Source organism: Solanum tuberosum, unplaced genomic scaffold (genome assembly GCF_000226075.1).
Source record: "Solanum tuberosum cultivar DM 1-3 516 R44 unplaced genomic scaffold, SolTub_3.0 scf00524, whole genome shotgun sequence".
NCBI classification, from domain to species: domain Eukaryota; kingdom Viridiplantae; phylum Streptophyta; class Magnoliopsida; order Solanales; family Solanaceae; genus Solanum; species Solanum tuberosum.
The window spans coordinates 223,024-246,614 of record NW_006239443.1 but is presented as its reverse complement, the minus strand read 5'-3'; the positions used below and the strand labels follow the sequence as shown (position 1 = coordinate 246,614).

At 37.4% G+C, this 23,591-nt stretch overlaps 1 protein-coding gene across 2 annotated transcripts; it reads right to left on the bottom strand.

Moving 5' to 3' along the window:
• Positions 1-434: 434 nt before the first annotated feature.
• LOC102590292 (uncharacterized) lies at positions 435-22,370 on the bottom strand. Of its 2 annotated transcripts, XM_006364903.2 has the most exons (20): positions 20,733-22,370; positions 16,368-16,453; positions 15,771-16,154; positions 15,288-15,371; positions 14,754-15,134; positions 11,867-11,935; positions 10,103-10,163; positions 6,684-6,810; positions 6,491-6,576; positions 6,165-6,410; positions 5,737-5,984; positions 5,388-5,606; positions 5,088-5,315; positions 4,937-4,990; positions 4,752-4,817; positions 4,530-4,670; positions 4,385-4,438; positions 2,778-2,837; positions 1,148-1,540; positions 435-1,001 (listed from the first exon to the last, which is right to left on the bottom strand). In XM_006364903.2, exons 1-20 carry the CDS (start codon positions 22,060-22,062, stop codon positions 834-836), a joined length of 4,485 nt encoding a protein of 1,494 aa, XP_006364965.1. In that variant the 5' UTR covers positions 22,063-22,370; the 3' UTR covers positions 435-833. The 2 variants fall into 2 exon arrangements, with proteins under 2 accessions (XP_006364965.1, XP_015159701.1); XM_015304215.1 differs by lacking the exon at positions 11,867-11,935.
• Positions 22,371-23,591: the final 1,221 nt, after the last annotated feature.

The following is a 23,591-nucleotide window of genomic DNA, read 5'->3' as shown; positions in this document are numbered from 1 at the left end:
ATTATAGCTAAAAGTAGGTCGTGAACTATAATTAAGGCAAATTGTAACTATGTCAACTAATTAACTAGTATATATTTACTTATCCACGTAATTTTATATTCAAACACTGACCTTAATAACAAGAAAGAAAAAGAAACAAAATAATGGTACCGTTAACAAGTTATCATTCTCACCAGCAAAATTTCTCACAAATCAATAAAAGACGCAGATGACAAGAGAAACTGAAAATGAGAGCACAAAGTATAAAACATTAAACAGAGTAAAGTAGCTTCCATAATAAGGATATGAAGCCAAGGACGCAATGCCACAAACTCATATCAGACTGGGAGCGGCAATGCACAAAATCCACTAATGAGAACAATGAAAAACTCCTAGATTCACACAACAGCAGCTACCTGAAAGCGGTACAAGAGAACACTAAAAGAATCTCAAACTATGATGATAAATTTAAAAACTCATTGCTCTGCGCTAATTGCTATCAATTAATATTGCGAGAATATTTACAATAACTTTACAAAGCTTGAGTAGTAGGGGAGATCTTCTAACTACTGTATACAATTACAAGAAGCAGAGCTATTGCCACCAATCAGCTCACAATAAACAACCATTGTGGCAGAGCCATTCAAACCACTTGAAGATCCACTGTACAGTAAGTAAGCTCTGAATATACAACAATCAAACCTAATCTCGATGGCTCCTGGAAGGGCGGGCGCTTGTTGTCATCATCTTGTCTTTAAATAGGGCATCCTTCCCGATGGTTCAGATAAAAATGGTGTACCAGCAGCAAAATGCCAGACACATGTGCCAAAATCCTACAATTACTCGGCCTAAACCTATCCATCAGGATCCAGTGGTTCTCCAGAACACTCGTCTGGAGCAGCTTCCTCCTCCTTAGGAAGACACCGGATTGGGACATAGACGTACCCTTTAGGTAATCGCTGGTTCTTCACTGAGGCTTGATCTGAAGTCATTACCAGCTCTTTCTCAAAAGTTTCCATATGCTGTTTATGCAACAAACTGGTTAGGATTGAAATTCCAGCTAAAAATATGCATATCAAATATTTAACCAATACATCCAACTAAAAGTATGGATATTCCCTGTTACGAAGTATGTCATTCTAATAAATCAGATCAAACATAACTCTACCTTTCTGTATCGCAATCGCATGTCCCCGTGATCTGTAGAAATGGAAGAAGCTCTATATGGAATTTGCTTCCCAGAAAATGACACTCGTGAAGTTTTTTGTGTGACAGGGTTGGGTGATGTAGAACTATCATCAGTCTTCTGATCATTGTCCATCGACACGGGAAACTTAATGCGCCGTTTTCCTGCTACAGCACTGTCTACCGTTATGTCATCGGATCTTTGTATTGTTTCACTGCCTGATTTATAGCCATCAGTGTAGCCTTTAATGGAAGTCGTAGTAGCTGAATCTGAACTAACATCAGGTTGGAAGTAAGGGTGTCGAGTCAGAGCAGATAAAACAGCATTGTCTCTACTAGAAGCCAGAATATCATGTGAGCAAAGAATTACTTCACGCTGCAAATCAAAGAACCGTCCATCAGCTATGACACCAGAAGAACATATAGCATAAAAGAAAAGAAGCTGAACCCTTCCCCCTTCTCAAGCATGGAAACCATATCATCATATATCTGCCAGGTAACACATACACCAAATAGCAGATAGACGTTCACCTGCTAATGTCCCACTACGATATAAGGAAGGGAAAAAAAGGACCCTGTAATAGAGGATGCAAATCCACTTTGAAGCTATTTCTCATGGACATTTCTCACAATGTTTCTTCCTACCATGGTTCTTCTTGGTGTAAAGAGGAATTAGCTAGTGATTCAGAATCCATGGGTACAATTATCTCCACTCTCAATGTGCCTATGATGTAGTGCCTGGTGGGCTGTTAAAATTGACTAAACAAATGTTCAACTTTATAACTACGTAAAATGACAAAGTATAATGATGACGTATTATCCACCTTAATTCATTTTTTTAGTCTTCATAACCTACTCCCCTTTATTTTAGTAGGCGCCAGTCTTCATCCTAGTGATTGGATTTCTATGCTTAGTCTTTTGTTAGTGCAGTAGCAATAAATGCAAGAATATTTACTTCCATAATCTCATCTGTTTTTACTTCTTAATAACTCGGGATTAGGAATGGAGACAGTTATTCCATCTATTTTGATATTGAAAATCAGATTAATTGCCGCTTAACTACCTTATTATGTTAATGCACCTCCCAATGATACATAAAAAAGGTATTCCTGGGCCACTGATTAAACATATTAAAATCCATACTGTGACAGATAGAACACTGATGTGAAGGCAGTATTACCATTGTAAATATACGTAAAAAGGTATTTCTGGGCCACTCATTAAACACATCAGAATCCATACTATGATAGATAGGACCCTGATGTGAAGGCCGTATTACTGTTGTAAATATTCATGCACACTTCATGCAATATCTATAAATAATACTCATCTTCTCTCAAATAAAATATTTCTTCTTACCAAGAAAACAATTGATTCACATCAACCGAAAGTCAATGCAGTCATAAGATTGCAATACTACAAGACACCATCCTAACAACAATATCTAATAAATGGAATAAGTAAATAGTGTGTACCAGCAATGTAACAAAAGTAATGAGTTTGACAAGGCAGCGGCTAATAGTGATACCAACCAGAAAAAATGCAAGAACAGTATTCACGACTATTTATGCCATATAATCTGCAAAGAGTGTGGAAAAGAAAACAAAGGCTACCTTCAGCTTCTCTCGCTTGACAATTCTTTCGCATAACAGCCGTAATCGCTCCAATTCAACCTGCACAGGAGGATTTGATAGGATTAGGATCTTTGGCCATTCTAAAATCAAAAGTATGTTCATGCTGGTAATAGACAGAAATAGAATGCTTCAATATCATATTGCAAACAGTAACTCATAACTGCAGCATATAATGAAAACGAGCTTCCCAGACTGGGAATAACCACAAAGGATTTACGAAGCCAAGACATAACATTCCCACTTCAGAATGGCACCCAAACCCTGAATACAATGTTATTACAAGTTTCCTAAAAAAAAGGGGGTTGGGCTTGGGCTTGGGGGGGGACAACAGGAAAACTCTAAGTACTCATTTTACTTTGATTTCAACTCCATGTTCTGAAACAAGCCCAACAGCAGGAAGTAATGAAGAGGTGATTCACCTTCCAGGTCTCAAAGAGGATTTTAATCGAATCACTCATTTTCAGCAAAAACAAAAAAGGAACAATGATCAAAATTTCTAGGACCCAATTCAACTACTTAAACATCAATGGGAAATTTGCAAGTTACAGCCTGATTCAGGTTCAAATATTATCCAGTAAATGACTGAATTCAAAATTCCAGCATGCTACCTGAGCTAACCTACATCACACAAAGGTAACTTGTTCACAAAGCAACATTTCCCCTGTAAATGATATCATTCCCCTTTTAGATTTCATTAGTTCCCTCTCAATGGCTTAACAGCCTAGAGTTTTTGCTTTAGGTTTTAACTCCCAGAACCTAAATGTTTTTTGTTGCCATGGAATTATCACCTATTTCTCTCTGTAAATTCTTGCATCTTCTTGATGCTTCTTAATACAACCTCTTAATTCATCAAAAAAAAAAAGAGAAGGGCTTAATACAACCTCTTAATTCATCAAAAAAAAAGAGAAGGGTTGCACACAATTTCTACTTTGGCATGGTTTGTCTAATTGCTTGTGTTTCATATTTCTTCGGTCCAGCTGAATTTTTATAGATTCTCTACTTTGAAAGTATTAGTTTTGTTCCCAGTAACTTTTATGCTCATGCGTCTGTCTATTAAAAAGACTTCAAACACGTCTCACTTCCAAACGGTTTCTTCTTTTGATACATTCTATGCTAACAGGTTATTGATAATGCTAAGCAGAAACCAAATGTAGTAGCAAAAATAGCTATTCACAGTTATAAGGACAAAACAGCAAGTGAATAACTAAAGAGGACTACAGTTCAAAAGGTCAAGATTGGGGATCCTTTCAACTATCCTTTCTTTTTTTTTAAAACTGGGGATCCTTTCATCTATTACAACCCAAACAGTCTCCAATTTCTAGAACCATCACCTAGTCACTTTGCCACCCTCTTAAAGAGTAACCTATTGCTAAGTAAACATAGGAATATTATATTGAACTGGTAATATTAAGTCTCAATTCTCCAATTTAAACTTTCAATGCAGAAGATATCTATGTCCCATCTCAACCATCAACTTTAAGTAAGAGCACTAGATCAAATAGACTATTTAGTTTTAGCACAGAACCAATTAGACAACTGCTGCAAATTGAAACATGATAAATAATCAGGTGAATATCATCACTTACCCTGACTTGCTTCAGACTCTTCAATTCTTCCACCCCATGTCTCTGAGTCTCGGACTGAACACATTTGACACAAAATGAGCATACGACACAAGTAGTAGTCATTAAAGAAACTTGCAATCATTCCACTAACAAAGACAAGACCAACCTTAAGTCTCTGTTCCAAACTATGTTTATCGCAATAAGCTTTGTGCTGCAGCTTGCCACCATTAGTTCTCATGCTTAAAAACAAGCCAGCACTTCTAGCACAAGAGGGATGGAATGTGCTCTGACAGTGACCATAACTACACTGCAAATAACAAAATATTTAAATAAGCAGACCAAGCTTAACACAACATCAAAAGGAAAAAGGCCCTTCCACATCTTCTACCTTAGTGCATACACCTTTTCTCCGCTGGCAAACAAGGCAGACATCATTACCCTTGGGGACAGTTGCCTGTCATTAACACAATAAATAATACAGTAACTATTACAGTGACTATCCTGGTCCAGCTTTCCAGACCTAAACACAACCGAAATGAGCAAAAGACATTCTTAATTCTGTTAAACACATACCAGACCCTCAATTGGATGTACTTGTCCTCTTCTGAATGTTGATTCAAAGGCCCACTACAGAAGAAACAGAAATTAGAGCAATCATCAATGCAATAAATATATAAAGCTAGTGCGGAATGATGAATACTCAAACATGAAGATCATAATTTACTTCAGCACAGAAGGCGTGAACCCATTGACCATCATTTGACTTTCTAAAAGCACCAGCAGTACCGCCACATAACTCACATTCTGCGACAAAACAAGGTTTCTCCTTCTCCCAAAGATGAGAACCTTGAGCTCCAGAGCCCCCAGATGACAATAATTCCTCGCATAGTTCACAGTACCAAGGACCTGTTGAGTTTCTTACACTTCGATAGCAATCCAAGTGAACAGCAACCTATGAACAAGGAAAATTGAACTTAGGAAAAGATTAATAAAGGATAAACACAGTTGGAGTAGCGCGTCCTACCTTACAGCTGGTACAAACTAAGATAGGATTTAGAATGGTCTCGGACCGTGTGCACACATCACAAGTTCTGGCATGGTCTTTCAAAATATCTGAACTTAGCTGGACAAGATCAGAGTTCGTTTCTGGTAATATGCGCATAGCAGTCGGCCTTGAAAGCGTCTCCTTGACCCGAGGATTCTGTTGAGAAGAAAGCCTAAGTCTTTCGTTGGTAGCATTCATCTTCAAAACATCCAGCACAGAGGGGAAAAACAAACACATTCAGTATGATGAAAACTACGACTGAAATTATGAAATAGTTGTTAATACTGCTTAAGTGACTCATAAGTCCTAACATGAATAGATTTACAACCTCCTGATGCACGGATTCTTCTATATTATCTTTCCTCAATGATGAAATCCTAGACGATGCAGCAGCTGCAGCAGTTGCAGCAGCCAGTACAGTCTGTGCCTCCTTATGTCGTTTTTCTTTCCTTCCTTGCTTTTTGGCTTCCCTAAGCTCATAAAGATACTGGCTAACTAACACAGCATCCCATTCTCGTTGCCTAGCAGCATCAGTCTCCTGTTGGAGACTATTCACAACCTTAACAATTAAATTATCTGCAAAGAAATTAAATGAGCATCAGTTAATTCAACAACAATATCCATGAGTTCTAGCGCATGTAAAAGCACAACAATAGGTGCAAGTTATACTCTGTGGTCCTCAGACAACACTCACAACAGAAGGTAGCAATAATGTTAACATGCACGATATTAAGAAAGGGGGATTATAGAAGAGACCACCAAAACGTTTCCTTGCAACAGCATTACAAAGCAGTCTGTGCTGGTAATAAACGAGCTCTCCTTCCACCTCATCTGCTGGTGAAAGCTCCAGCAGGCCCATAGCACTCGCCTTTACCAACTGTTCAGAGCAAGCACCATTCATTTTGAAGAGGTCGCCAGAAGTTGAATGTTGCGAATGTTGACTGCAGCAGATTCCTGAACTGGAAGATGCTTCAATCTGAGAAACCTCACCTTGTCTCAAATCTGTGAGCATGATAAATAACATGAATGTTTAATTTATAAGTTACATCCTTAAGCTTTTACCATAATATCACAAACATTACCATCCAAAGGGACCCTGCTCTCCATTTGCCTTAACCTATTTTGAATAAAAGGGTGAATGTGAAAGCTATGGAAAGTTTCCTGCTTACTGCATGAAGAAAATGTAAATGCTGGTAAAGTCCATTAGTTAACACATTTGTAGCCCAAAAGTAGCCACAAGTCACAGCCAAAAGATATAAAATATAGAATGCTCACAGGACATCTGGTAAGTGATTGAAAGAAACCGAAGAACTAGTGCTACTCATATCAGCAACTGTCGCAAGATTCTGTACAGATAAAGCACCCTGCTCCACTTGACCATTGTCAAGGCAATGGATTGGCACTGCAGCCAAATTATTCACATATTAACTTTTTGAGGATGGCAAAAGAGCAGTAAAATATGCACAGTTAGTGCTTAATACTAGTTCGTCAATGACATTGAAACTGTTAAAGAAATGGACCTTGGGCCAATTCAACTCTAAAAGCTAAGCTCATGAGAGGAGGATTGCCCAAGGCCATATAAAAAGTCCATGTTCCCATCCCATAAGCGATGTGTCATTAAAACACCATCACCACCACCAAACACCCAAGACTAGACATTTGAGCATGGACAACAATCAACAAAAGACGGGTGGCCCAACATCAGAAACGATGAATTGGGGTGGGTCTTGCTTTGTCTCTAATACTATGATAAAGAAATGGACCTTGGGCCTAACTCAACCCAAAGCTAGCTCAAGGGGTGAGGATTGTTCAAGCCATAATAAGGAAACCCAGGACCTCTTCCATCACCGATGTGGGATTCTTCATTCATGACAGTCTGGGTGGTCTCTTTATATGGTCTTGTTGGAGTCTCACATCATTTTCGGCATGAGAACATGGACTCTGGCCTTGGGCAATCCTCCTCTCATGAGCTAGCCTTCAGGTTAAGATAGGCCCAGGTCCACTTCATTAACATAAATTACCAAAATTGTTAAAGAAAACGCAACGACAGTCACCTTTCCAGATTTTATCATAAGTGTATATGGTTCCCAACTCATAAACGACCATCGAAAAAATAAAGATGCACCTAGACTATCCCAACTCAACATCTAATGTGGGAAGTTTCCCTAAGCAAATGTTGTGAATTTAGTTGGTAGCATGACAGCCTTTGTAAATTTTTATCGAGGACCCACCTGGCAAGGTCATGCATTAGCCTCACAAGTAACCACCTATTTTCCATGGTCCGAGACCCAAGGGGGAAAGGATAAATCCAATATACAAGAAGTATACGTGAGAAGATAGATAAACAAAAATCTCTTTTGCTTCCCTTTATTTTTTATTATCTTAAACCTATTAACCGTTACACCATATTTTGGTTTCTCTTTAATATTTCATCTTTATTCTGGAAGAACATACTCTTTCAACATTATTATATGATAGATATGCTACTACATGAGTTTGACATAAAATAAATATGAATATATGATTTTGTCCAACTAAAATTAACTTAATCGTCATTAGTTATCATTTACAAAATTGGCCTAAATTTAGAATAAATTAGAAATAGGTCTTTCTAAAAAGAAATATAAAATAGAATCAAGGCACACAAAAAATGTGGCATAGCAGTCGATGAAGTTAGATAGAAGACCATAGGAGACAAGAATTCATATCCCCACATAGGAAAATAGGTTAGGTGATTTCTTTCCACCTGCTTTTGCTTCTACTTTTGTAAGTAATTTGCATCTTCTTGATGCCTTCAATGAATTATTTAGTTCATCAAAAAAAATATGTAGTGATGGCTGATACAGGAATGCATGTACCCAGTGAAATAGTCGAGGTGCACATAGATTTCCCAGACAGTGGCGTACGCAGGATTTTTAGTAAGATAAATAATTAATATAATAACATTATATTGATAAAAACTATTTAAAATGTACTAATAAAACGTAAGTCAAGTAAACTACTAAACTTTCCTCAACGAGTTTTCATATTTGAAATGTATTGATAATAGCCTCATCAGAGAATGGAGCTAGTACTAAGTACTAAATATTCTAGTGCAATTGGTTTAATTTAGCATAATTTGATTATACATAGGAAGTTGGAGGTTTGAATCCCTCTAAAATTAAACTTTTCTCTGAAAAAATGTTTCAAAAATAAAAGCTGAATTCGGCTTCATCGGGGCTCGAAATCGGGCAGCGCCTAGGCGAATGACCATTACATTCGCGCTGCAAACCAATGAGCCAAGAAGCTCAGTTGTTCAAGAAGTGTCATTAACATTATTTATAGGAATATTTCTATTTTTTAAGATACATAATACTAAAAAATTTCAACGAAGCAGTGTCGGTCGACACCCCACGACATAGGGTGGGTCCCCCCCTGCTCCCATATACTACTGTTATCTAAAAACTAAAATAGGCATTTCAGAAGATCCAACAAGATGACCAGATGTGACCTGAACATTTTTAAAGTTGCCATTTTCAAAGATTCATTGCTTGGTGTCATCCTGCACATCACACTAAGCCAACTACCATGTAACGTTGTAACGTTGGAAGTTACATAACAAAGGAATGTTCACAGTCAAATCCTTGCTACTGGAGGATAAATGTCAATCAGTCAGTGAACTAAAAAATGGCCTTGGAAGCTAGTGTGGAAAACAAGTAGCCCATTAAAAGTAGCATGTTTTGTCTGGTTGGTCATAAGAAAAGCTTGCCTTACACATGAGGCATTACAAAAAAGGGGGATGCAGTTTTGCTCAAGATGCTTTATGTGTGAGCAGAAAGCAGAAGTAAATAATCATTTGTTCATTCACTGTAAAGCAGCTTCAAAATTGTGGAATATGTTTTTGTGTATACTAGGGGTTAGCTGGGTGATGCCAAAGACAACCATGGAGCTCCTTAATAGCTGGACAAGAATTGGCAACAGAGGGAAAAGTGAAGATTGGTGGAAGACTATTCCAGCCTGTATATGGTGGACTCTATGGAAAGAAAGGAATGCTAGGTGTTTTGAAGGACAAAATGATAGTTTTCAGAAGATAGAAATGAATTGCTTAAGTCTTTTATTTTTTTGGTGTAAGCAAGAGTTGGTAGGGGAAAGCATAGAGATGGTCGATTTTAAAGGAAACTTGTAATTCTGTATGGCTTTTTGAGGTGTGCCCACCACCCTGTGGGATTTAAGTTTCCAATTCATCATCCCTTGGATGATGAATTTTTTGTGAATACAAAGTTACCCTTATCTCAAAAAAAGGTTTAGGGGGGACAAAATCACCAAACTTTTTTGTCCCTGCGAGGACTCAAGCCATTATATTGATTCCAACCTCATTGGAAGCAAGACTATTTTTTCATTTTTTGTCATTTTTAATTCAAAACTTCCATTACTAAACACCAAACCAGTGTCAAAAGTATGTAACACAAGTTGCTTATGAAACCACAATCATTCATAGGTGTTTAAACTGCCATCTATCTCTACAATAGGTATTCTCTATTTGCCCACAAATATAAGTAAATAAAGATCTTTATCCATCTCAAGAATCTTGACAATTGATATCACATTTCAGCAAGATAATATATGAAAAAGAACAGTAATGCCCCTATGAAATATGAAAGTTAAACTACATATTCTTAACATGCATACAAAAATCAGTAATCTATAATGCAAACCTTCATCATCATTGGGATCGCCTGCTAGAGTTGCTTTTGAGGGAATAGTCGCGAGCATAACCTGTACAGGAGACAAGATAAGAAAGAACATTACCTCTAAACTATTTAAAAGCTACACCACTTAACAAGAACAAATGATCAATCACTGACTAAATCATTCAACAGGTCACAAAATCTAGGTGTCCCTTGAGAAGATCCAAATCATCAAAAGAGCAGCAAAGAAAAGAGTGGTCAGCAGAACAGAATACCAAACAAGTAAAGAAATATAAGATTATCAGAAGACTCAACCAAGATCTTTGCCAAATGGGGCAATTTCTGTTTAACCAGGTTCGAATGGAATTATTTCTCAAGTATTTTAAAAGCCAAATACCCACATTACAGATACCTAAGCAGGGAAAAAAATTACAATGGCAAAAAATGAGAATGTAGACCCATCAGGAGAATTTTCCGCAGAGGTCAAAGGTCTCAAAATTGATCTCATCATGTTAATCCAGACAAGAATCATGAAGGTGCTATATGGAAAATGGTTGTGACATGTCCGCAACACATTTATTTTGGAAAATAGGGAAGAGCCGAGATGTATCTGTTTCTCAGAAGGCAGCATCCATACGATGTGTGAGCCCATTGAAAGGAATTATCAAGAAAAATAAGAGTTCCAGAGATCGTGGACTGTATAGTTGAAAATGGCAATACGACACACCTTTGGTATGACCACCGGTGAACAGAAGTATCACTGAACAAGGAATCCCTATGTGTGTCCGCTCCACTGATAGTGAGATGATAGTATCCAACCAGATGAGGAACTTTCAAGGCATTTAGCGGGTGCGGGATTACAAGGTTCAAGAGGAACAAATAGGTCTACGGAAGGGAGGAAGTTCAATGGTTTTTCCAACAAAAAAAAATGCACCTGCAATATATAGGAAAGAGAGGAAAAGGCTGGGACAGATTGGAGAGGATCAAGGGAAGATGCTTCACAATGAGCTCCAATAACACGGGTTAAACTAAAGGGGGCAACATGAGAAAAGTGTGGAAGGCAATGTGGAGTACTAAGGTGCCAAATTTTCCTGTGCAATTTGACTGGGGAAACAAACAATCACCTATTTTTACATTGCAAATTCACTGCACAGATCTGGGAGCTGTTTCTCAACATCACATGATGTAGCTGGTCTATGCCAGAACACACCTCGGATCTTTTAAAGTGTTGGATCAGAAGAGGGGGTAGCAAGACTCAAAAGAAGTGGTGGAAGCTAATACCATCATGCATATGGTGGTCAGTGTGGAAGGAAAGAAATGGGAGATGTTTTGAAGATAGATCTAATTCCATTCACAAAGTAAAATGGAATTGTTTGGTATCTTTACTTTTTTGGTGTAAACAACTTTGCATAGAAGATGTAGATCAAATTATAGAATTAATAGGGAGCTTGTAATTTCGCTTAGGGCTGTAAATTTTGAAGGTGGCCAGCATGTCCTTAATGCTGAAGAATACAACTTTACCAATGTTCAAAAAAAAAAGGTGCCAAAAAGAATTGTTTTTTAAAAAAAACTGTTAACATTCAAAGAATTGGTCTCCTCCTGGTGAGCAGCAAAATATCCATTCCTTACTGATGTAGTTATAGGAACAGTGCGAGAGTTGTGGTGAATTGGTTACTGATGATAATTATAAATTAGGGTGAGAGATATCGTAAATTGGCCTCACATGTGCAAATTTGCAGGTAGGATAGAGATCAAACTATTGTTTTTTACTTTAAAAGACAGTCATCCAACCTGTGGGTCTTCACCTTTGTGATGTTCAACATGAGCATTACCAACATCAGTGGCGGAAACAGTCGAAATCTGAACAATGCGAAGAATCAGAAGGAGAATGAAAGCTCCACTATACTTCTTCTTGACAATGAGGAATTAGAAATAGAAAATCATTATAATATGACACTTCTATTATTTTGGCTCTCTTCTACAACATTTTTTCAAGCATGTCCTAAGCATTTTAAGATAATAATATTGTGAGGTAAGAGTACTTTTTAAGTAGTTACCAAAATATTATTTCAAAAACCTTGAGGAATCACAATGCCCAAATTCCCAACAAGTATTGCATGCTCTAACCCTTGAATTTAAGACCCCATCGTCCTTTTCAGAATAAGGTATAAGAGAAAGAGTAACAACATAATATCACTATGCATGTTCAATGATATCTATCACTCATCACCAAGGCTCACATGTGCCTCTATTGAAGTGCAGACAACCAGAAGAGATGTCTGAAAAGAGGAAATAACCTTCCAAAGAAAATTGCATGACTCAAACTACATCTATAGCTAGCTACAATCAAATGTAAAAGACACTAATGGTTCCTACTCAGATTATCTTGTCCACACTTAACAGCCAGCCCCCAACAACTTGAGCCCTAAGATCATGATACAAATCAGAATACTGTAATCATAAGATATCATTCTACAGCGCTGCATTTCTGAGCCATGTCATCATATGCTCAATAGGTAACAACTTTTCACAACTTGGGTTCGCTCCTTTTTGCACCTTCAGTCTTTTCTCTCTTTCAGTTACCAAATTCACTGATTTTAATGTTTAATCTGAAATGCCTTATCAATGTCATTCATACCAAAGCCTAAACTGGAAAAAAAAAAACCTGTATTTTAGCAACTAATGTGCAGTTTCCTAAACCTTAACCTTAGCACACAACACATAGTCAATCTCAAATGAATGTCGTGTCAAAGTCACTCTCATGAAAGTTTGGCTTGTTTTTAGTTGATGCTTACCAAAGAAAGTATTCATCTCTACCAACCCCCCATCAAGCTGACGACAGGATTGGCCTTGCTCATTCGCTTGCTTGTTGACGAGCTGACGACGTGATGACTTGCTCATAGGCTAAATGCTCATATCAAAGCCAATCATGAAACTCTGGCTTCTTTTCGGTTAATGCTTACCAAAGAAAGTAAATCATCTCTACCAGCCTCCCATGGCTATCAAGTTGGCGACAGGATGGGGTTTGCTCATTGTCGAGCTGACAAAAGGATGGTGATTGCTCATTGGCTTAGTGCCTACTCTGCCAAAAGGTGGCAGAAGTGCAACAACCTCAGCCCAACCAAACTAAGGCCTCATTTGGTTGCACTTGATGAAGGTATTAATCTTAATCATTAAGATTTCAGTCATTAAATTTGTTTGTTTTAGAAAATGAAATAAAGAAAATTCCATGAATAGATAGAGTCAACGGTACGACAAGGAGTAGCTGTATAGGTACCAGTTAGGGTGCCAATCTAGTATAGCACTGCTAACAGGACGGTCAGTCGATAGCAAAAGCAAAACTTCTCACATCTCTATTTTGAACATTTGAATCTTAAATCATTAAGTACGTTTATTTGTTTTTTAAAATTTTGCAATCACTTTATGTGTCTAAAAGATCTGAATGATCAAGATCATGAAACAAAGTCTTAGTAGGAGTTTGGACATGCGAATTGGATCATGGTTTAATTCAGTGTTAGGACATGCGACTTGGAATCGAGATTTCAAATTGTAAATTCTCCCCCAAAAAAGAATTTGAGATTTCAAATAGTGATTTCAATTTTTTTTAAATGTAAAACATGACCCATAAGTTAATATTTTGCAACAAAAAAAAACATGTTTGGCGTGAAGAGATTGTTTGTACCATGTCAAAGGATTTATATTAAAGAATACCTATTTACTACTATTGTTGACTAGTGGATCTTTATAAACTAATGTGTATTTGGAAGTTTGTAATCCCAAACATTTATTATATTTAGAAGAGGAACGTGGAGATATGCACTTTATAAAAGCGGCACCTTAGACATACTAATATCTTATTTATGAACTATGGTTTACTCATTTGGTAAGATTGTCTAAAAATTGGAATAATTTTGATATTTTTCACAACTTGTGATGTCTTCATGTTTATAAGAAAAATACAACTTAAGAGATCCAAATTGCATGTCCAAACAAAACTTCAACTTCAAATCATGTCCATACATGCCTTAATATCATTTAGATGTCTGTTCAAAGGTCTCTACAAAGATGGCATGCAGCTCATCACCACTCTATCCATCTTCACCTCTAACCGCCACTATTGTCACCGCCCAACATTGTCAACCACCACCACCGATCACTAAAACCACAATCCCCACCAATCACCAAAGTGACACATAGTGAGTTGTTATCATCATTTACAATCATCACCACCAACCACCATTATAACTGTGATATAATGTTTTTAAAATATTTTATTGATATAGTATTAGATTAATTTAGTATTTTATTTAAATTGTATATTCATTGAGCTTTAAATAAAGACAAGTTTTATATATTCAGATGTAGAGAAAACAAATAGTCGTAATTATGTAGTGCATCTTAATACATCATCTTAATGTTCAAACATCTAAAATCTTAATATTTAGATATGCATTCAGATTCATACATCTCAATCTTAATGAAAACAAATGAGGTCTAGAGCAACCAATATGTTTGGTTTAATTGTAGACATGGAAGAAAATCAAATAGTTAAGGTAGCCTATAACCAACTCAGTAAAACTGATCTCATATCACATGTTATTCGACTGATCTCAATGAAAAATATAATTAAATAATCAAGATCTACAAAATCATAAAATATTTATGAGTATTTATTTACCTTCTGTACACCAGCAGACAGAAGCTCTCTTGGACAACTTGAATCTTCCCTTCCATTCACACTAGTTTTAGCATCATCTGCTGCTACTCCATCAATGTTTACTGTCTCCTTAGATGAATAAAGTGATTCACCATCTTTCACAACCCTGACATTGTTTTTGGTTCTTCTTCGAGGTGGTACAGATTTCACGGGTACGAAGTCCGTAATCTCGGGTTCGGTTACTCTAATGGAATCCAAATCATCCACCACACCAGCCCCAACTTTTGGGGCTTTTGTGGATTTAATTTTGACTTTTAAAGTTCTATGTAAACTTCCAATATAAGCATGATTCTTCAACCACTTAGCTACCTTGGACCGTATGTCAGGAACCATTTTACCATCCTGCAATTAGCAGAATTGTAGATCAAGAGAAGTATCAGTGCATTATCAAAAAGAAATCAACTCATCTTCAAAAGAGACAGAATTCTTGAGTTTCTTATCATGTGCATAATACACGAAAAGTATAGAGGAGAATACTAGAACAAAGAATATTACATTGAGCATTGAGGCCAACAAATCTGAAGGTACACCAATCTCCACAGCAACATCTTTTACATCAACCTTTTTCTGCTCTATTAACTACAAAATGAATATATTCAGTATTTTATAAATTTAATGCCAAATAAAACTAGAATCAAAGAAGAAAAAAACGTTCTCCAGATTAAAAGTACAGATACCAAATCTTATGGGGTATATACTTCCAGAACAAAATCAGTCACCCATGGTCAAACAGACCATCGTATCTTATTTAATTTTCATATTGACAGAGTCCGATATCTACGTGGACATTTCTGCACCTCCAATGGGCATTCATTGAACTGTGTTAATACACAGAGTATATATACCCGAGAAAACCACACATGCAATGATGCAAAGACTAATATATCGGTGTATCATTTCATCACAGTTTTCAAGATTTGCCAACATGATCTATGAGTATGTGAATGTACAGTTGCTACTTAGCCTAGATGACAATACCTTTTTCAATATCATGGTGAAATCTACTGGATCAGCCACATCACCATCTTTGTTTTCACACAAGTCCCTATTAACAGGCTGCTGTGAAACACCGTATTCTGTTTGGTGTCTAAGATTCAAGCCCTTCTCCAGCAGCCCTTCCTGTTGCAATCCATCATCATTCAACTTATCTAAACCTGAGATGGAACTGTCCGTGTGCAACACCATTTTGTCTCCATTTCTTAAGCCAAGCTTTAACTTGTGTGGTTTGGCTGTGACTGACGCAGCCAACTGATTGTTATCTGTGGAGCAAGAAACAACGTCTACTGCAGTGCCTTTACCTTGTTGACTGCTACTGCTGATCTGGAAATCTGAATGCTTCGAGCAGAATGCACGTAATTCAACCTAAAAGCATTGGAAATAAGTAGGTAAAGAGTAACAAGGAAGACACTTTAAATCAACATGATGTTACAAAATGAAGGATCAAAGTACATTTAGTATAAAATAACATCAATTCAAAAACCGAAATCAGAAAAGGACTATCAGTTCAATATTACAGGTAAAAAGAGCCGCGACAGGAAGAATAAGAATTTTCAAAAACAGAAAGCAAGAGCTCACATCATCACATCCAAGTTTCCCCCATATCTCCATTCTGTGGCTTGCTTCCCTGGCACATATAGGATGGAAAGAAGTCCTACAAGCTCCTACAATCATTAAGAAAAGAAGTTAACAAAGAACAAGCCCTGGAAGTCTATAGAAATAGAGTATAACGAATGATTTTGTCAGACCGAATCTTTCAGTTTATTTGGTTTTCCTTCTCTCTCCAAGCAATGTACATGATAGGAGTTTTTTAGAAGAGGGGTAAAGGTAGACTTATAATGCAGTTTTTTTTTTATATTCCACCTCTACAAGACTCACTATCAAAATATTTAGCAATGTCACATGAAACTGGCCAAATTTAATCACCAATTGCACACAAAATTCAGTATCTGACTAAGCCGGATAGAAACTAAATTGTCTCAGTTGCTGAAATTGCATTGCTGTACAAATAGTTTGCCTTGGTAGTTTGAAATTACATTACATCATAAACTCTTCTAAGGATAGCAAACCATGAGAGTATTTTTACAGAACAGGCATGTAAAACGCCATCTGCTAAATGTGCGCTTCAGTGTCGTCAGTAAGGCTCTAAAACAAAAACTTTTCCTTGTGAACGAATGTTTTCTGCAGCGATGACGCTAAACAATTAGTATTTTATTTTACTGTGAAAAAATCAATTTCTTTGTCCATAGATTGTTATTCATACTTATATTTATTAGCCTTGGACTAAACATATATATATTTGTATTTTTTTTCTATTTGCGCCTTCTTTCCATTAAAGCCCTCATTTTATTTGTGGTTTGGACTTAAATCCCCATCCGGACCTTAGAGCTTTTTGGCGCTTCTCGCTTTGGACAACACTGGTCTACCACATGGCTAACAAAGAGCACGTCTATAACATCTGCAAAGTTTAAAGGCAAACTTGACACCTTTCCCCCTTATTTCCTTTCACTCATTGTTTCATCTTTCAAAACAAAAAAAAAACCACCTCACAGAGCCACCTTCTAGGCAAAAACCACCACAAAATAACTCCTCGATCCCCCCCCCTTTTCTAAAAACAACACTAGCAGAAAAAGAGAAAAGGCAGCAAGCTCTCACCATCTCTCTTTTCTCACTCCATTGCCAGTATACAACAAAAGCTTTGGCCTCTCACATCCATTCCACAAATCCTCCATAACCTCATTCATCCACTGGTCCCGATCGAATCTTCAGACACCCCAAAAAAATATGAGGTGCTGGGAACTGGTTCAAAAGGGGCCAAAAATCTACCAGTAACCCTCTTCCACTCTCCTTTCTTCCCCCTGTCCAGAACCCTTCTAAGAAAATGGCCACGTGAGACCCACGAAAAAAGCTCCACTAGAGACCAAACCAAAAAACAACAACACCCCTCACCATCACCTGTGGTCCCTCACCCCTCACATGAAAGTACCACTAGCCGACCAACAAGCACCATATATCATCACCGTCAACACCCCTCACCCATCACCTAGTGGTCCCCTCACCCCTCACATGAAAGTACCACTAGCCGACCAACAAGCACCATATATCATCACCGTCAACACCCCTCACCCATCACCTAGTGGTCCCCTCACCCCTCACATGAAAGTACCACTAGCCGACCAACAAGCACCATATATCATCACCGTCAACACCCCTCACCCATCACCTAGTGGTCCCCTCACCCCTCACATGAAAGTACCACTAGCCGACCAACAAGCACCATATATCATCACCGTCAACACCCCTCACCCATCACCTAGTGGTCCCCTCACCCCTCACATGAAAGTACCACTAGCCGACCAACAAGCACCATATATCATCACCGTCAACACCCCTCACCCATCACCTAGTGGTCCCCTCACCCCTCACATGAAAGTACCACTAGCCGACCAACAAGCACCATATATCATCACCGTCAACACCCCTCACCCATCACCTAGTGGTCCCCTCACCCCTCACATGAAAGTACCACTAGCCGACCAACAAGCACCATATATCATCACCGTCAACACCCCTCACCCATCACCTAGTGGTCCCCTCACCCCTCACATGAAAGTACCACTAGCCGACCAACAAGCACCATATATCATCACCGTCAACACCCCTCACCCATCACCTAGTGGTCCCCTCACCCCTCACATGAAAGTACCACTAGCCGACCAACAAGCACCATATATCATCACCGTTCCCCACCAGTGGCCTTCCCCAAAGAGAAAAAAATCACCAACTACCTTCTTACTACAATAGAACCCACCATAGGAAACTTTCATCACCAAAAACAACCTTCATCAACCAGACCCACCAAAAAAAGGCACAAAAATAACAATACTAAGAACACCATCTTCGAATACGTAGGTTGGAGATGGTTCGAGAAAGAACCTGAGTTAAGATATGGGTGATAAAAGGGGGTTGTTTAAAGGTGTTGGTTTTGCGGTGGAAAAGAGCTCTTGGATAAGGAAGTGATGAGGTGATTTTTCACCTTTTTGGAAGAGTGAATGATAAAAACTTGAAGGGAAAAAATAAAGGAAAAAGGGTAAAAGTTGTCCCTAAATTCTGCAAAGTGGTAGATATGCCCTGCATTAATAGTTAGCCATGTGAAGGAATCGTGGAGTCCAAGTTGCAAATCAAAATGATTAGATGCTAATCAGATCCAACTAATGCTCCATTTGCATCTAAGCGCATATGTAGGCCAATTTATGTAACAACAAGAGCAAAGCTGGCCCTAACTATTCACAAGGCATACTTGGACCATTTCACTTAATTCAAGCACAAACTTGGACATTTTTTCAAACAGGGTAATGAGTATATATATCCAATACAAATTGATCATGATCATAAACCATCCAAGCTCAAGTTAAACGATCTCAACTCCTTACTATTCTAGGACAAAGCTAAGCTCAAGTGCAAGCTCATATGATATGATAATAAACAAGATTTCTCTAGTTAATAACTAGAAATTCACAATTATAAAGTGTCTTGAGTTAAACGAGAATCCTTGAGGAGTGGAAAATGGCAGCCACATATTTTTGCATTGCTCGGTGGTTGGACAAATTTGGACATTATTCTTCTATTGTTTCAAGATCACTATTAGTATTCCAAACACAGTCAAAGAGCTACTTAAACTCCAGGGGTATTAATAAACCATTAAAAAGGATTAGGTGCAGCGTTCCTGTGTCTATATGTTGTAATACATGGAAGGAAAGAAATGTGAGATGCTCTAAAGAGAAATCGTTAGTGTACAACAGCTTAAATACAATTGTTTATGGCTTTTGACTTTTTGGTGAAATCTAACACCAACATACCTAGTGTAATCCCACAAGTGATGTCTGAGGAGGATAAAGTGTACGCAGACCTTAAACTTATAGCCTCTATTCAACCATCTACAGCATCTCTACCTCTAGGGTAGTGGGTAAGGTCTGCATACACTCTACCCTCCCCAGAATCTACTTTGTGGGTTTACACTGGGTATGTTCTTGTTGTAATCTCTGAACCATCTCAACAAGAAGAAACTACTACATATCCCCTTCAAATTGCAGAAAGTCTTTGAGTGGTTGACACCAAACAAATTCTCATCACTGAAAAGAAAGTTCTCTACATAGAATGATGTAACCAGTAAAGCTATTCTAGGGACTGCTTAGAAGTTTATCAGCAACTACAGCTTCAACTTTGGGCTGTAACCTATATATTTACTGATCAAAATCTCTGATCCAGTGACCTCCTCATATTCTAATGACCCAAATATATTTTTGCGAAAAGCACCCCAACTCCCCCCAGACTGAAAATGGGAAACAGAAAGGAAAGAGAAACTACGACAAAAAAAAGTATAATCTGCAGAAAGTTTCCACGTTCTCTTAACCAATGGAAGTCAACAGCCCCAAGTACATTTCAGAAAAATAACAGGTATATCAAGTTCATAACTGAATCACATCGGTGTCACTCTTTCCAGCTGTCCTACATTGTAACTCCAAACCCGTGTTTCAAGAAGAGAACATAAGGAAAGATCTACAACCTTTTTCATGAGTTGTAGGAACAGAGTGGACGAAGTGGAGAATGAACACGGCAATCAAAAAAGAATGAACACTGCAACCAAATAAGATTTATTTCTTCTTAATTCTTGCACAATTACAAATGATTGATAAAATAAGATGAAAGCCCAAGAAAACTGATATAAGTATATACAAGAAAGTCAAATACGCAAACATTTTTTCTGTAAAAGAATACAGGATGAATTGTATATACACATGCCAATGAAGTCACTGACTATAAATAGAAAAACGTTTATCTATGTCAAATAGTAGCTTCCAATTAACCAAACCAAACATCTTCGAGAAAATCATCAAACGAAGAAATGCAGGAATGGTAAAGTAAGGAAGCAGCAAGACATACCATTACTGCACCGAACACACGCCCCATGTTTCACCTTGCACAGATAGCAAATTAACTTCTTCCGTGTATCCTTTATGCCATCAACATTCATTATCGGCTCCATGATCCTAGTATTCTCAACAAATACCTCAGGCATCCACTGACAACAAAACAAGTGAACAAACTCCAGTCGAGAAGATTCTTCACTTCCCAGACCTCTTTTCCTACAAGGTTTCAGAGCACCACCGCTTTTTGGGCAAAGAACACATGGCTTGTCAATACTTACCATCTCATTATTTTGCTTGCACCAAGAACACAACCAAGTGCCATCAACATCATCCTGCACACCATAGCATCTCTGATGAACAGGGATACTACAAGAACTACAAACAACCAGTCTGTTCAGCACATCACCATGGTCGCCTAAACTGCAATAGTGACAAAATGAATCTGACCCTTCTACAGGGCGAGCAACTAGAAGCTTCTCCAACCCTGCATCTCCACCCAAAAGCTTCCTTTTCTTTGAAGGTCGTTCAGAGGCAATATATATCTTATTCCTAGAACCTAATAGCCACTCCAACCCACTGAAAGGCAAAGAGGGGGACGAACAGGGCTTCACATTTCCATCATTTTCTTCTTTAGGCAATTCAGTTTCCTTTCCTCCTTCACTGTCCACGTCCATAAATTGCTCATTCTCCTTCTCTTCTTTAGCCGTCACCCCACTATCATTCACTGCACTGCCCACATTGTCAGATGTAGGAACGTACAATAATTTTTTATCATTACCCAAAAACTCGAAAGACCCAAGTTTAGACCATCTATCAATATCTTCCACAGATAATACACGAAAGTATTCCTCCACATCATCCCAGAATCCACTATTCCGACCCCCTTTTTGCCGCGAAGACGACTTCTTCTTAGTTTCAGTTCCTGCATGAGACTTCTTATGCCGTTTTCTACTATCAGAATTCTTATTTAACAACTGAGCTAAGTTATTAGGTAAAGTAAGGTGCAGAGTAGATGAAGAAGATGGCTGTGACTGAGAATTAGAATCCTCAGAATCAAAAGGACAACGTAGAGACAAAGCTTTTCTTGCCTGTGTATAAAAGTCTATCCCATTCTCAATTTCTTTAGCTTGTTGTGGCAGTTCCGTAATTTTCTCCAACTTTGAGGGCTTTTCTGTAATTTCGTTTTCCGAAACCCTAGGTACAAGAGATATTGAACATGGCTTCTTTTCCTCCCCTTCGTTAATCCTTACCATCATCTTCCTCCGCCGCTGACATCTCCCTCCACCATCACCACCAGTCATCGCCGCCGCCACCATCCACTTCCACAACCACCCTTGCAACATACATCACCACCACCACCGACAACCGGAAAACCTTAACAAATCTACAGCGATACAATACAGATTAACGCTCTGAGATTTGTAATTCGTATGGAGGAGGAAAACAGAGAAAGATGTTGATGATGAGAGAGAAGAGTTCGTTCGTTCGTTCGTGCGTGCGAAATAGGAAAGCTAGGGTTAGGGTTTGTTGTTATTTTTATCGGGGCATGTTTTTTGGATCCGTTTTTTTTCTTTTTTGATTTGTTTTTCTTCTCTTTTTTTTTTGGAAGAATCGGGATTTTCGGATGAACGTTATTTTATTTTTAGAGAGAGAAGTGTGATGTTTTAATAAAGTAGTTATAAATAAATAAAAAATATAATAAATATAGTTGGGCCTATTTTTTAAATAATAAGAAAAAGACGTGGCAAATGGCATATAGTGGGTAGGAGGACGAATATATTTTTTGACCTTTTTGCATGAGAATTCGGATCGGATTCTTTAATTTTACCGCCTTTAATATTAACAATAGGGTTGGTTGGTTGGTTTGCAATTTAAGTTATCACGAGATTATATTTTTTGTAATACTAATTTACAACTTTAATGAGATAATATTGTTAACCTTAAAAATAAACAATTGAATTTATATGTGAGGTAATTTAAAGTTTATGTGAATTGGATTGATTTGAATAACGAAATATGTAAGTAAAATGATGTGTTAAAAAAAGCTTACGACAAAATCTGAATATGATAATATAAAGCCAAAAGTAGCAATGTGTTGATTTGATTCCAATAAATCCACCGTAGAAGTTTTTTTGGACGAACTTGATGAATGCTCAAAATTGACGAACAAAAATGATATTGCTAAAGAAAAATATGAGTAATTAGTTAAAGATTCGATGCAGTATAATTTGAAGATTACATTGCTTGTATAATGATAAATTTTATGGATCTGATTGTTAAAGAATGATTCTTTCTTAATTTATGATTAATTAAATGGCACTTAAGGATAAAAAGGTAATGTAGGGGTGTTCACGGGTTGGTTTGGATCGGTTATTGATCAAAATCAAAACCAAACCAACTTAATCGGTTTTAAAATTATCAAAATCAAACCAAACCAAATATAATATACATTTATCGATTTGGTGATTATCGGTTTCGGTTTGATTTGGTTCGGTTATTCGGTTATTAACCATACACAAAAATAAAAGAAACAATTCATTTAAAATGTGAACAAAGTGACAACAATCCATTCAAAACGAAAAATAGTTAGAATGACTTAAATTACTGAACTTTCGATCACTAAATTTACTATCAATAAAGCTTTAAAATTCACTATATTAGTCCTAGAAGGAAGAGACAATAACATTTTTCAGTCCCACAAAGAATTGTCATAGACACTCATATACGTGAAATCAATAAGATAAATGTTTCATCTTGGGCATTTTTTTCTTTCAATAAGTAAATTATAAAGAAATTTTTAATGAAAATATGTATAAGATCTTTAAAATTGTTTATAAAAACAATATATTAAGTATGTATATTAATAAAATAT

Excerpts from the sequence above, each read along its gene's own strand:
- LOC102590292 (XM_006364903.2), bottom strand. The coding sequence starts at position 22,062 with ATGTTGCAAGGGTGGTTGTGGAAGTGGATGGTGGCGGCGGCGATGACT. Across the intron at positions 6,411-6,490 it reads GAGCAGGGTCCCTTTGGATG|ATTTGAGACAAGGTGAGGTT; the intron begins GTAATGTTTGTG and ends TCATGCTCACAG. Across the intron at positions 5,316-5,387 it reads TAGTTTGTACCAGCTGTAAG|GTTGCTGTTCACTTGGATTG; the intron begins GTAGGACGCGCT and ends CCTTGTTCATAG.